The following is a 13296-nucleotide window of genomic DNA, read 5'->3' as shown; positions in this document are numbered from 1 at the left end:
TGGACTGTATTGACGAAACTCCTTCCGAAATACTTGATCGTGCTGGAATGTGAAATGAAATGTTTTAACTTATATTTTGTATTTCAATGTCAAACATCTTATTTCTTTATTCCTCTTTCAAAAGGAAGAGAACGATGTCGGCGAGTTCTTTCTTACGCTGGAGAAAGATCCTCAACAAGAAGACTTCCTTCAAGGACGCATGCAAGGAAATCCTTACAGGTATCTGAGGGGTTGAATATGAGCTACTTTAGGGTGAATACAGAGAAATAAAAACAATAAGGCCAGACGAAAAGCTTCACTTTTATTCTGGATTGGAAGGTACATAATTGCCAAACCTGATTGCTGGTCTCGATGCCTACTAAATTTCCCAAACCCTTGGAGAAGTTACAGTGACGGGAAACAATATTCTTTAAGCTAAGGCGCAATTTTTGGTCACGTCTTGAATTCGTCAACAAAGATTGTTCTGTGATTGGTCCAGAACGCTCGCTCCACCCTTTTGAACAATGCGATGCTAAACTAAAACTCATTGTTATTTGGTTCCCCGCGTTTCGTGGCGCTTCGTTAGTTCACTTTTTTTTTAACTAAATTCCTTTTGGCTTCCTGTCACATTTCCCTTTGTTTTGATTGGCCGTTTGGTTTTTCAACAATCAATCTAAAGGCCCTCTTAAGTGCCTGATTTTATGTCATCACTTTGGTCCCATATTTTCTTGCTCCACAGCTGCAACGAGCCTGGTATGGGTCCGCTTATGAGAGATGTCAAGAACAAGATATGCACCGGTAATTAAATAACTTGGGAATTATGTTTATTATAGACTATGTTTATAGTAGACAAAAGCCCTCTCTGAGTTTTAGCAGAAATGAGTGAAGGTATTGAAAGTAAAATAATAATAATAATAACTTTCTATTCATTTAACCTTAGATTGTGAATTGGTGGCTTTACTGGAGGATGACAGCGGAATGGAGGTAACGTTCCTGGTTATGTGAAAAATCTCTAGCGATTATTGAAGCGTTTGTTACCTGATTGACGAGCAATTTCAATGTGTATATTTTGTTTCAGCTACTCGTTAACAGCAAGATCATAAGTCTGGATTTACCTGTAAAAGACGTGTACAAGAAAATATGGTGTCCTGAAGGAGAGGTGTGTACAGCTATGTGGAATATCTGTGTTTGTGATAACTTGGCGAAAATTAACGACTGACTTTTCACTGTCCCAATTTCAGGCTTGTATTTGATCAGTGGGACAAGGTTTCATATTTTTGCCAATCTTTCCGTTATAACTGTAGCGTTGGCGGATTGTAGGGTATTACGAATAAAGGGATAAGTTTCTAAAGAAACTGTGGTGCTGCGTTGGTGGGAGAGTGTAATAATGTAATTCAGTATTATCAACTGAGTTGATAACTTAAAGTGGCATCAATAAAGAGTTTAAAAGCTGACGTTTCAATCGCTTGGACGAAGGGCTGACGCTCGAAATGTCAGCTTTAAATCTCTTTACGGTGGCCAGTTTATGTTATCAACTCAGCTGATAATACTTAATTACCACGTAGTGTATGATGGTGATGCTGTGTACCTCACCAATTCTAATTTCTTGAATTCTTGTTTTAAGGGTGAACCAATGCGGATCATCTACCGAATGCGAGGTAAAAAAAAGGGATTTTAGCAGTGATCTTTATAAAACACAACTTCGATGCAATCAGTTCTTACTTAGTTCATTCAATTGACCATAAGCTCAGGTTGTTTGCTAGGGAAGCCTGATGATATGTTGGGGTGAGTGGGTTGTAATCTTGCGATGGACCGGCGTCCCTTCCAGGGGGGAAAAGTAATACTCCTAGTTACTTCCTGCTATGGAAACCGGGATAAGCTCAGCCTGTAGAGGCCACTTGGCCCCAGGCTGTAACAACCTACCTACCATTTCCACACAATGCACTGATATTGAGATGAAAACTTTTGTTGACCGTTCAAGGGATATTCAAGGCCCAGACTCACCCGACTGGCTTTGCACACTTGTGTGTTCAAAACTTATTCACTTGAAGAGTTTTGTGCTCCGATGTGCAAAATTTTCCTCGTTTGACAATTTGTTTTAATAGCAAAATTTTTTTCAAGTCAGTACTGATGGGGTGTCAACTCTTATAATGATTATAGGTTTTCATCTTGTTTTATACCTCAATTCTTCAGAAGTTTTCTCTGTTTACCAGTACTACTCTACAGATTTCGTATTAGTGTTTGCTTGATTAATGCAATCGAGAACAAAGATGACTACAAACTAGTTATCTTAAATGTAAATTGTGTTTGTTGTGTCCTTCATAGGTCTGTTAGGAGATGCCACGGAAGAGTTTGTGGAGAATCTTGATACTCAGAAGGGTAAGTCAACGTTTACTTTGTTCGGCCAGTTTCCGCCTACTGTTGTGTTCTTTATCGAAAGTTGCTGCGGGGATAAAATAGTTTTCTAATCACTTTGACCGTCTTGTTTACAGAAGAGGAACTGGATGACGAAGAGGTGTATAAGATGGCCTCAATTATGTCTACTTCTGGCGGGCTCGAGGCCATGCTGAGCAGGTATTGTCAACGTTCCTAACCCTTCTTGTTTATGCGAGAAAACTTTGCGATGCGTCGTCGCACTCTTATCATATTTAACCGATGTTCCCGCGATGTTTAACATTCCCTTAAATTTCTTTCCTATCGAGTACCATGCTTTCGCCTACCAAACACATACAAGTGGTGCTTCGTCTCTAAAGTTAGTTCAACGTTGTGTTCTATCGAGAGGAAACCTAAACGGTTGTGTAAAGAAGGTGCAAATTATAAAAGAGCTTCGATCTGTAAAATATTTTTGGACAGGAAATGTTTTTAACGCTTTGAGCCCTTAGTGTGGCCAGCATGTAATTTCTCCTTACAGTATCACCCCTGAATCACACATTAAGGCCACGAGATTAAAGGAAATGATCACCAACTAAAGATGCTCTTGATTGTTAAACAAATTCTCCTCGTCAGCACCTTTGGAAATGTACAAACAGTATAAAGAATGTGCCTATTGATGTACTTAATACGGCTAGCTGTGATATGACTGGCCAGTAACAGCTCTTGCTACGTTATTTTGAAGGTTAAGCGGCATCAAGGATCTTGTACGTGGCAAGCAGTTGGTGTCAGTCATACTGAAGCTCATGGGATATTGCGTGAAACTCAAGGTACCTCACTGATTGCACCGTAATGATTCCTTCTTAAAACGTTAATAATTTTTGTAGCTGTGTGCTGTAAACTGACAGAATTCATTGTTTCCTTGCAGGTTAACAGACAATACTTGTGTCTTCCCACTTTGAACACACTCAACGTCCTTCTTGGAACACTGAACCAGGTGTGGTTTCATTTCTTTTCAACCCCAGCTTTGTTCAACCGTCAAATATGTTCAACCCCCAATTGTGGCATGACTAAGTAATAAAGAAGAAGAAAGATGTATAAATCTTGAGAGATTCTCTACCGTGTTTATAGAAACAGGCGTGGCTTTAGAGACAGTTACGTTAACCTTTAATTTCTGATTAAAAATTCCAGCTGCTATGAATTTCCTTGTAAATCAGTTAGGGGGGAATATGATGGGTTTTAATCTCTCTTCGTTATCTGATTGTTGCTCGGCATATTAAAACTATCAGAAAACCATGGACCATAACTTAGTGAGAGGTGTTTCCCTAAAGCTTTCCTTCCATAGTTGGTTTGCGCTTGAATACCGTCCTAGAAAATTGGTCTTTTGATGGTCATCTGTCCGAAGAGAGTCAGAATAACAAGCAATCTTGTGTTTTATTAGAATCAAATTAATTAGTCAGTTGCTGTTTATGACACAGGCCCTTCGACTGGAAGCTGATTCCGGAGGTGGTGCAAGCATTGCAGAGGACGTGTTAGGGATCATGGAGACTGTGCTGCAGGAAGCCACCAGCACTCCTACTCCAGATATTCCCATCCAACAGGGGGATGGCTCCCAGTTGGACATGCTGCTCAACAGGATTACAAGTCCTTACGTGGTACGGTATTGTTTGTACATTGTGAGCTCCCTGGCTTTCCCCTCCTCCACTGACCGCCACCAGTTTTTAAGCATTAACAATAGCGACCAGCCCTTGAAGGGCGAATGCGGAGCAAAACAAGACATTAATCAAAACTTTCTCATAAGGACTGTGTATAGGTAGTGTGACCTCTTCAGTGGTCCCACATCTAACGATAAATGGGCAATGAATCTGAAAAATGACAAGGATACATGGAAACTTAACGACCTACAATAAGTGGGTACACATTTAAATGGACGCGAATTTGTTATGAGCTCAGGTTACATACACTTTTACAGCTCCTAGACGAAATCGCCGGAGGAAGTCTCAACTCCTTTTCCTTAGATTCATATCACGATCAGAACTGCCAAATGCTACCGGAGTTTGTTTGCCGTCATTGACAAAAGTAACCAGTCACTATCCAGGAACCAGACTTCTCAGACGTACCACGCTCAAAATTATAGACTGTGAATTCCATAACCTATCGAACTCTTATCAATCTTACCACGCAACCGAGTGCATGTGTCGTATGATGCTCCTTTGTTTTTTTACAGAGGACCCACAGCAGTGTGCTTCAAGCGATGATGCGAATCATTCCCTTCTTGACATTTGGAGATGAAGGAAACATGAGGACCCTGATCAACCATTTCCTACCATACCTCGACTTTGAGAAGTAAGTTCTTGGCTAACTGTGGGAAAGAAGTGTGACCTGTGAATTCTTTTTTTCAGTTTAACTGGCCGAATTATCTTCATAGTTATCCATTGGCCCTACAAAGACAGTTCACTGGTAGTTTGTCTGGCTTGTGAAATACATTGAATTGTGCTAACATGTTTATATAAAATGAAAATGACTCGCTCTTCTATTTCTTTCTTATTTTGCGTAGGTTTGATCGGGAGCGTTCCAATGACGAAACTCTATTTTGTGACTGTTTCTGCAGTATAGCAAGTAAAATTGAGGTAAGACTTGCACGCAAGCTAGGGATCCTTCTATGTTCTTTGGGATGCGGTGGCCAAATGCAAAACGCCATGGATTCTGTATGGAGTAATTCTGGTTCGATCCCCTGAATTTATTGAGTTGTATTTTGCTGTTGTTGTTTTTGTCCTTATTTCTGTTAATATTGTTCATGTGATAGTAGAGGCATTTTGTTCGATTCATAATCTCCGTGTTCATTTCAGGATATTTTCTGATGTATAGCCATAAATATTATATTCTCTCAGTTCGAGTTTGTGTCGCTTCAACTTCAACTTCTTAAACTTGTAATATTTTGTTCTTCCTGTTTTTATTTGTTTTACAGAACAACCACAATGGCTTCAAGCTAAAGGACATGATCATTGAAAATGGAATTGTTGCTAAAGCAATGACATACCTCGAACAGCAAACACCTCAGAAGCCCTTTAGGTACGAGCAATAATATGGTTTGCGCTGAGTTCGTTCATGAACTCATTAACCCAAGACATCCAATTTCTCTACACATTATCACTATTGAATCAAACATTAAGGTTATGAGAATACAGGAAATGATCACACACTCCAGAAGCTCTTGATTGTTAAACAAATGCTCCTCTCCAAAACTATACAAAATTTGTACTGAGTGAACAGTACGGAAAATTTACATGCTGGTGTTAAAGTGTAACGACTTAAGGCTGTCGAGCATTTGGTAGTTAAAGGGTTATAGTCTTTGTGTAGTCAATCAAGGCAGCTAATCCACTTGGTAACATCATTAATTTATTTTATTCCCTTATCGTCCTCTCTCCCCCCCCCCCATATTATTATTTTCTGTGTACATTTTATAACTTGTAGCCACGCGTAATGACTGTGCGTGAGCAAAGGGTCGGATCATCAATTTTTCAATTTTTTTATTTTATTGTTCTTCAGCAAAGCTAACCTTCTTGAGGCTGACGTTTGGAAAGAGTTTTTAGCGCGACCGTCTCTTCCTTACGTTCTTCGACTTTTGTCTGGTCTCTGTAAGGGACACGCCAATACTCAGGTACAGTGGTCTGATCGGTTTGGAAGGTGATGTACTGATGTTACATGTAAATCACCAGTAGGAACTGTGTTGATCGTTGCTGCCATTTAGTTCTTTCCTGGAAGACCTGTTTTTTTTTTTCGACGATTTTTCAATTCAGTGTGATTAATGGTGGAATTGGCTAACCCTTAACGCCAAAATTGGTAACTTTGCAGAATAGCGAAACCTCGTATCGTAAGACTTAACTGTGCGACTATTGTAAACAGTTTTGCTGTAATAAGGCAGTTGGTCATGTAAGTGTTATAGATGTCCAATTACGAAATGACAAGAGCTTTCTCTCTTTTTTTTTGTTTTGTTTGATCTTGTTTCATTTATGAGCGTCGTCTAAAGAGTGTGTTTTCCTTTTTTATTAGGTTCTAGTGGGCGAAACAGCTGTGCCAGCCATACATCGCCTTGAGCAAGTCTCATCCGAAGAAAAAGTTGGCTCGTTGGCAGAGAACCTAATGGAAGCGCTGAGAGAGCATCCTGATGGTGAAAAGAAGGTTATTTTCATTCCTCTTTTGACTCGTTAAATGTTATTTCGGAACGGGTTTTAGTTATGCATCTCTTTGGATTAGAGGGGAGTGGTATGATTTTTTCTTGACCAATCACTGAGCATCAGAGTGTGGCCAACTTAAAAGCGATGTACACTTTCGACACACTTGAAACTGAATTTGTGTCGCTGTTGTTAGCATCTCCCGGCCTGTAGAAAATGTATGATGCGCGTTCCCAAGCGCAATGGAGGAGGATTTTTTATTTAATTTTCCTATTATATACCTTGCTTTGTGGAACTCTTCTCAGGTAGAGGAAGTTCGCCGCTCAACTCGAAATGAAAAGAAGAAGCTCGCAATGGCCATGAGAGAAAAACAGCTGGGAGCTCTTGGGATGCAGGTCAATATATACTCTCCACTGATTTGCAAATAGACCGCTGATTTTCAATTACGACATTGAATTAAGAAGTTATAAGTGCTTTTGTAAAACTAAAACTCCTTCTGACTTTGTGGTTTCTGCGAAGGTAATGCCCTTGTCGTCAAAATTTTACTGCTCTTGTTGGTTCACCCTTTGGGCCTCCGCGAACGTAGTCCTTCGGTATATTCCATCCACTTTAAATATTTATTTTCTAATTTACCAAGCCCTTCGTTCTGTACAGAGGTTCATCATCAGGGATTTTAACTTTTTCCAGAGGTGATAGCTGTTGCTTTCCTCGTTTTCTTTTAAATATAATTATTGTTTTGGTGAAGGATACATGGATGCATTAGAATTGAGAGCAGCTCAAACCCCAAACCATGGAGTGTTACTTTGTCGTTTCATTTGAGTATCAATTATATTTTAGACAACTTCTGGAGGAAAGATCATTGCCAAACCGTCAAATTTACTGCGTGAGATGGAAGAGCTACAAGAGGAGTCCGGACTGGCTTGTTGTATTTGCCGCGAGGGTTATAAATATCATCCACAAAAGGTCTGTTGTATCTTTGGAAATGAAGCTTACTTAAAGAACTGAAAGTTTACTTCGAACGTGTTCTTGAAACATGGAAGTTTAAGCGACTGAGCTGTTTTAAAACATCACAATGTAAAATAATTGTCCTTGGTTAACCTTGGTGTCTTTTTGCAGGTTCTCGGTATCTACACATTCACCAAAAGATGCATACTAGAGGAATTCGAAAACAAACAACGAAAAACACAGGTGAGAAAACTCTGAGGATTTGGTAAGCAAGTTATTGTTCGTGTAAGAGTTTAAATTTCGTCGAATTGCAACAGTTACTGTGTTTTCCAATTGAATTCCCAGTTTGTACGAGAGTACTATCTCATGGTATCATTAAAAAGAGCGAGATATTTACTTTACCGGATTTAGTACATCTTTGGTATGTTTAGTTTCTGTTTTTTTATATTCGCAGGGGTATTCAACTGTAAGTCACTTTAATATCGTGCACTACGATTGTCACATGGCCGCAGTGAGGTGAGCAAACTGTTAAATTCACTTGTCCAAATAAGTAAAATTTTCTTTTCTCTCTTATATTCCCTTTTTGTTGTTGTTTTTGTTGTTCGTCTGTCGGTCTGACTGTTTATTTGTCTGTGTATTGTTGTTTCGACGTCATACAAATTTTTAAAGTGTTGTAACAATTTTGTCTCCTAAATTGCCGTCTAGTTACGTCCCTCGTTGTGTTGTGTTGTTTGTTATTTTTATTGTTTTATTTTTTTGATTAAGTGAATTTTTGACGTTTGTTTTCGCTAACAGACTCGCTCGGGGTCGTGATGAGTGGGAAAGCGCCGCCCTTCAGAATGCAAACACCAAGTGCAATGGTCTTTTACCAATCTGGGGTCCACAGGTAATTCATCCAACAGAATCTGATGATCAATGATTTAAGAGTTGCAGAATGCTACTCTCTAACGATCGAAGGAACTCAACATGTGTTGACGCTTCAAAGCGTGCAGTAATTTGTTGATTGTATTTGAGTTTACGAAGCTTATCTCACGGAATACTGTTCTGAAAATATAGCGGAGTCGTTCGTCAGCCCCTTTTGATACAAGAGGCCTGCATTAAGAGGAGTAAAATTTAACGTTTTTTTGTTTCCTTACAAGGTCTCTGAATCAGCGTTTGCGAGTTGCTTAGCAAGGTGGGTGTGCTTTTTTTCGCTTTATAGTGATCATAGAACGGTGCATGTTCTGAATGGTCGAACAAGTACGTCAGGTACAAACAATAAATCACCTTAGTGAACGTTTTCGTACAAATTCCAGCTTAGGTTTAGATTGTAAATCTAAAGGTTTCTCCAAGCGCAAGATCTGATTAGATTGACGTGATAAATTTTCATGACATTAGAAATATTATTCAGATCTTAAAGTACAATCGAAAACAAAACTGCTTGTCACCAATTGTATTTTCCGCCAGCTTGTTTGCACTCTGTGATTAAGTGCACATATTTCTTAAAAAAACAAACAAACAAATAAACAAAAAGTTGGTCCTCATTCCCCTGTTATTGTCTAGCTGTTTAAGAGGAACTTGTAGATGTTTTTAAAGAATCGCCACGCGAAGAAAAATTTATAAAGTGGGAGAGAGCTCAAGAAATACATCCAATGTTAAATTTCATGCCTGTGTCAGTGTTGTCCATGACTGGAATCTTTGTTTTACAAAATGAGTCGTTTTCTTTTTCCAGACACAACAGTTACATTCAAGAATGCACAGGTCATCTGGAGCCGACATATCATGCTTCCATTCACGATCTACGCCTGTTGCTACAGCGTTTTGCGTTTGAAAAATCATTCAGTGAGGACACTGGTGGCGGAGGACGAGATTCGAACATCAAATTTGTGCCATATGCCATGCACATGATCCTCTACGTTCTGAACACGTGAGAGCCCTTAACTTGTCAGTTTAGTTGTAAAGCTTGTACAAACGTGGTCCACGAGAGTGGTGGGCGTTTGAGATACAGTGGTCTCATGATCAGCTCTCTGTACTATAGCTTGAGAGATCTTGACCTTGACACTCCACTTTCTTTTCACCGCACCCCTCTCCCCTCAAAGGTATATATGGGTACGAAATTCTGGGGGTGGACGGGGGGGGGAGAGGGTTAGGGAGCCCATGATTAACTACAACCCCATCGAACTCGGCCCACTGAGTTGCCAGTTATATGTTCATCTGGCATTAAATTACTTGTCACCTTTCTCTCTCAGAACGCGGCAGTCGAGTCGAGAGGAGAAGTCCCTAAAATCCTTCCTGGACATGCCCGTGGAGAAATGGGTTGAATCGTCGTTCGAGGTAAGTTGCCCGATCGGCCCGGCTCTCAGCAGGGTTTCTTTCGTGTATACCCTGCTTAAAGGTCAATTACATAATAGAACATCAGAATCTTTGAATGGCAAGCCGTGCCAGATACTTCAATTTTTTCTTAAGCCCCACAAATTTTTAAACAACACCAAAATCGCACTTGGGGAACATGTATTCTTAATCCTTACTTGTGAGAAGCTTCTTAGTTTATAAAGAATAACTGCTGTCACTGATGAGGACCTTTTTATTTCACCTTGCAAAGTGATTTGAATTTGATAAGCCAGTGAATGATTAGATTTTTTTTCCTTTTTCTCATTTCAGGTGGACAGTCCCCTTTACTTGACATTATTGTCACTGTTTGTTTACTCGCTGGAAAACTGGAATCAGTCAAAGATCACTTTCCTCAAAAGACTTCTCGTTACTGCGCACGCTCGGCATACAAATCCCTCGGGAACGTCTAAGTACGAGCCACCAATTGACTCTATTTTTGTTAGTTGTTTATGTCTACTGTGTTGTGTGATAGTTTTTTGACACAAAGAGACTTTAAGACATGCTTTTGACTTTCATTTCTCCAATGATATGGGTTGAGTTTCCTTAAAATTCTCTTAACGTAATGTTTGTATTATGTGCCTTTTGCTATGAAGCTCATATTTTCTGTATAATAATTATTCAACCTTGGTTTCCATTTTCCTTAAGTGTGCGTCACTGTAACTCGTCCGGAAACACCTATATCACTCTCTATGTCAAAATTTAAGGCCTTCACACCTTGACATCGATATGTATATTCTCCCAATTTTTTCTTTACATATCCTATGGCACTGGCAAGGAGAATTTGGTGAAAAATCAAGAGCCCTTTAACTTTGCGATCATTACCTTAATTCTCATGAGACTAATGTTTGATACAGCAGTGCTACTTAAATGAGAAATTAGATGCTACAAAGCAGAGAATCTGATTGGTGGTCAGAAATACGTTGTTGTCATGACAAATTTAAAATATGTTACGTAAAGAGCGCAGCAGTCACGTAATTTACGGTCATTTCACATTAACATTAACTTTGTACTTGTTTTTGAATCCCAAACCATCGGCTTTAAGCCGAACCCCGTTTCTCGTGGAAAAATCTCCCAAACTTTTGTGCCAAATACTGAAAACATCGCTCGGCTTATAGGTGAAGAAATATGGTAGTCACCCTTAGGGGTTAAAGGATTAAGTGTTAACCAACAGATAGACATTGCACCCTGGATTTTAAGTTCTAAGAATTAACTTATCGATCTCCATTTTATGATACAGGATAACGAATGTGAACATGGCCGAGTACTCTGTATACCGACCCTACATCGTGTACTTTGTACTAATCGATAGACTTCATCAGCTGCTGAAGGTTAGTTCGCTGAATACGCTATTCTAGGCCTATGCAATCAATCAATGGCTGCTCGATTTCAGTCGATGGCCAATCGACAGATGCAAATACAAGTTCCTTGATAGAATATATTGTCATTAATATAGTTGTGTAGTTAGTGAACAGGTTTAAAGGACATGTAGAAAACCAGAGAGGATTGCCTTCCATTTAGCCAGGATGTTCCTTTGGTCCTGCGTGAGCAAATTCTCAAACTGTCAAGTCTCCTGGAAATTTCGAAATCGGAAGTGACCGAAGTAGAATCTTTACAGGGACGACCGTAGTGAGAGGCTCTATATGAGGGACCGGGTCTCATAGTTTTAGTTCCCTGTGGTTTCATGTGTAGTTCAATGACGGTAACCACATATCAAGTTATTGGAGCGTGTTTTTATTTTCTACGAGCCCATCACCTGTTTATTATTTTTTTCTTCACTTAGAAACATTTGGCAGCGGATGATAGTGGATGGCCACAGGGAATGCTGGACTACATTCGAAACAACGATGAAGCCGTGTTGAAAGGCGGTGACAAGGTGAGAGAAGTACATGTCGATAGTTTTCATTTTGTTGTTGTGCAGGCTGACTGTTTTTTTGTCGTAATTTATTTTACAGATTTTGTCATTCTACCAGACGGATCTTTTACCTTCAGAGTCATTAATGGAGTTGTTTGATGTGGCAGGTATGTGCCATGCTGTTGTGTTAAAGCTGGTACGAAGCATTCTGAAAACTTGTAATGGTTTCTAGAGAGGCCTTTTAAGGCATCATCCCATGGATCAGCGAAAGCTTGTTCAGTGTAATCAGCCGGTAGCCTAAGGCTTCATGTAAACCATGGTGTAATTACTATGCTACAGAATGACAACATACAACGATTCTGAAACTGTGCGGTGTATAAAAGTAATTAAGAATAGTAAACAATCCTTGAAAAGGAAAAGGAAATAAGTGCTTCAGAAAAGAAGAGAATATAGTATTCCGACCTGGGGAAGTTCAGTTCTTTAACTACATCAAAAATTAAACCTTGATTAATTAAAACAAACTATCAGGTAAATTGAACTTAAATCGTTTGTCTGTGGTTTTGACATTTAGACCGTAATGGTGCTATTCTTCGTCACGCGATGTGGTAGAATAATTGAACGCCACTCTGGATGGTAAATTCTTGTTCTGTCATTTATGTATTGTAATTCTCATCCAGTCTATCCATGCCGTAAAACATTGTATTTTACCTGCATAACCTCGGTCAGGAATAGTCACATTTTTAACAAATTATCCCAAAACTAAGACCTTGTTTAACGTTCCTTGGTTGATGATTCACAATCCTGTCCTTTATTTCCTTGCAGAACTGCTATCCGACATCCCAGAACCAGAGACGTTTATTTCTGAGCTTCTCGCGTCACTGCCAAAGTAGACTCCCGCTTCAAAGTGCCGACCCCATCTTAACCGACATTGGAATGCGTCGCTTGTAACAGACTTAGAGTGTTGAAGATAAAGCTTTGAAATAATTTGGACTTTTAAACTATGATTCAAAATTTTGTTAAACCTGTTAAAGTAGTGTGTTAAAAAGTATCACAATTAAAGCTGGAGTGAAGCAAGATGTTGTGACTTTGGTTTGAGTTTCTTTCTAACCTGCAACGAACATAATGACCTCACCTTAACCGTTTACACCCTAACATCAGTATGTATATTCTCCATACTGCTCTCTGCGCTCTTCTTAAGGTGCTGATCAAGAGATTCTTTAGTCGGCGATCATTTCCTTTATTCTCGTTACCTTCATGTCTGATTCAGGGGTGATACTGTAGGGAGAAATTAGATGCTAGTCTCTCCTAGGGTTCAAAGAGTTAACAGTGGTAAGAAATATTGGTCTAGAAAATTCATTTCACCCTCTAAACCAATGAGCTGCTTTAGAAATATTGATAACGATGAGGTTATCGGCATTTTCACAGTCCAACTTGTATCTGCGTGGAGTTCTTATTCGCTGCTTATTTCGCTGACTTTTTCTCTTATTGGGTGTTCCTTAGATAAGAGAGCTGCATGTAGCTACTTCATGTAGCTTCTCTTGGGAACTATTTTGACTTTCACGGCGTAACATCGACCATGTTAGAGAAACCAAAGGATGGTGTGTT

The 13296-nt window shown here is 39.4% G+C and overlaps 1 protein-coding gene across 3 annotated transcripts in view; it reads left to right on the top strand.

Moving 5' to 3' along the window:
- LOC131796048 (E3 ubiquitin-protein ligase UBR4) overlaps window positions 1-12767 on the top strand; it is a 63868-nt gene extending 51101 nt beyond the window's left edge. For all 3 annotated transcript variants that reach the window (XM_066166162.1, XM_066166161.1, XM_066166160.1), the window contains exons 82-109: window positions 125-219; window positions 719-777; window positions 920-963; window positions 1058-1138; window positions 1604-1637; window positions 2305-2358; window positions 2472-2553; window positions 3095-3179; window positions 3278-3346; window positions 3828-4004; window positions 4577-4695; window positions 4907-4979; window positions 5318-5421; window positions 5899-6010; window positions 6403-6531; window positions 6830-6919; window positions 7362-7487; window positions 7641-7712; window positions 7924-7985; window positions 8265-8355; window positions 8609-8643; window positions 9181-9375; window positions 9698-9782; window positions 10110-10249; window positions 11077-11167; window positions 11620-11712; window positions 11792-11858; window positions 12514-12767. In XM_066166162.1, the coding sequence (XP_066022259.1) occupies window positions 125-219; window positions 719-777; window positions 920-963; window positions 1058-1138; window positions 1604-1637; window positions 2305-2358; window positions 2472-2553; window positions 3095-3179; window positions 3278-3346; window positions 3828-4004; window positions 4577-4695; window positions 4907-4979; window positions 5318-5421; window positions 5899-6010; window positions 6403-6531; window positions 6830-6919; window positions 7362-7487; window positions 7641-7712; window positions 7924-7985; window positions 8265-8355; window positions 8609-8643; window positions 9181-9375; window positions 9698-9782; window positions 10110-10249; window positions 11077-11167; window positions 11620-11712; window positions 11792-11858; window positions 12514-12581 (2532 nt within the window). In that variant the 3' untranslated portion in view covers window positions 12582-12767. The remainder of the gene's footprint in view (window positions 1-124; window positions 220-718; window positions 778-919; window positions 964-1057; window positions 1139-1603; window positions 1638-2304; window positions 2359-2471; window positions 2554-3094; window positions 3180-3277; window positions 3347-3827; window positions 4005-4576; window positions 4696-4906; window positions 4980-5317; window positions 5422-5898; window positions 6011-6402; window positions 6532-6829; window positions 6920-7361; window positions 7488-7640; window positions 7713-7923; window positions 7986-8264; window positions 8356-8608; window positions 8644-9180; window positions 9376-9697; window positions 9783-10109; window positions 10250-11076; window positions 11168-11619; window positions 11713-11791; window positions 11859-12513) is intronic.
- Window positions 12768-13296: the final 529 nt, after the last annotated feature.

Source organism: Pocillopora verrucosa, chromosome 4 (assembly GCF_036669915.1).
Source record: "Pocillopora verrucosa isolate sample1 chromosome 4, ASM3666991v2, whole genome shotgun sequence".
NCBI classification, from domain to species: Eukaryota; Metazoa; Cnidaria; class Anthozoa; order Scleractinia; family Pocilloporidae; genus Pocillopora; species Pocillopora verrucosa.
The sequence above is the reverse complement of the archived record's forward strand: the minus strand, read 5'-3'. Positions and strand labels throughout refer to the sequence as shown.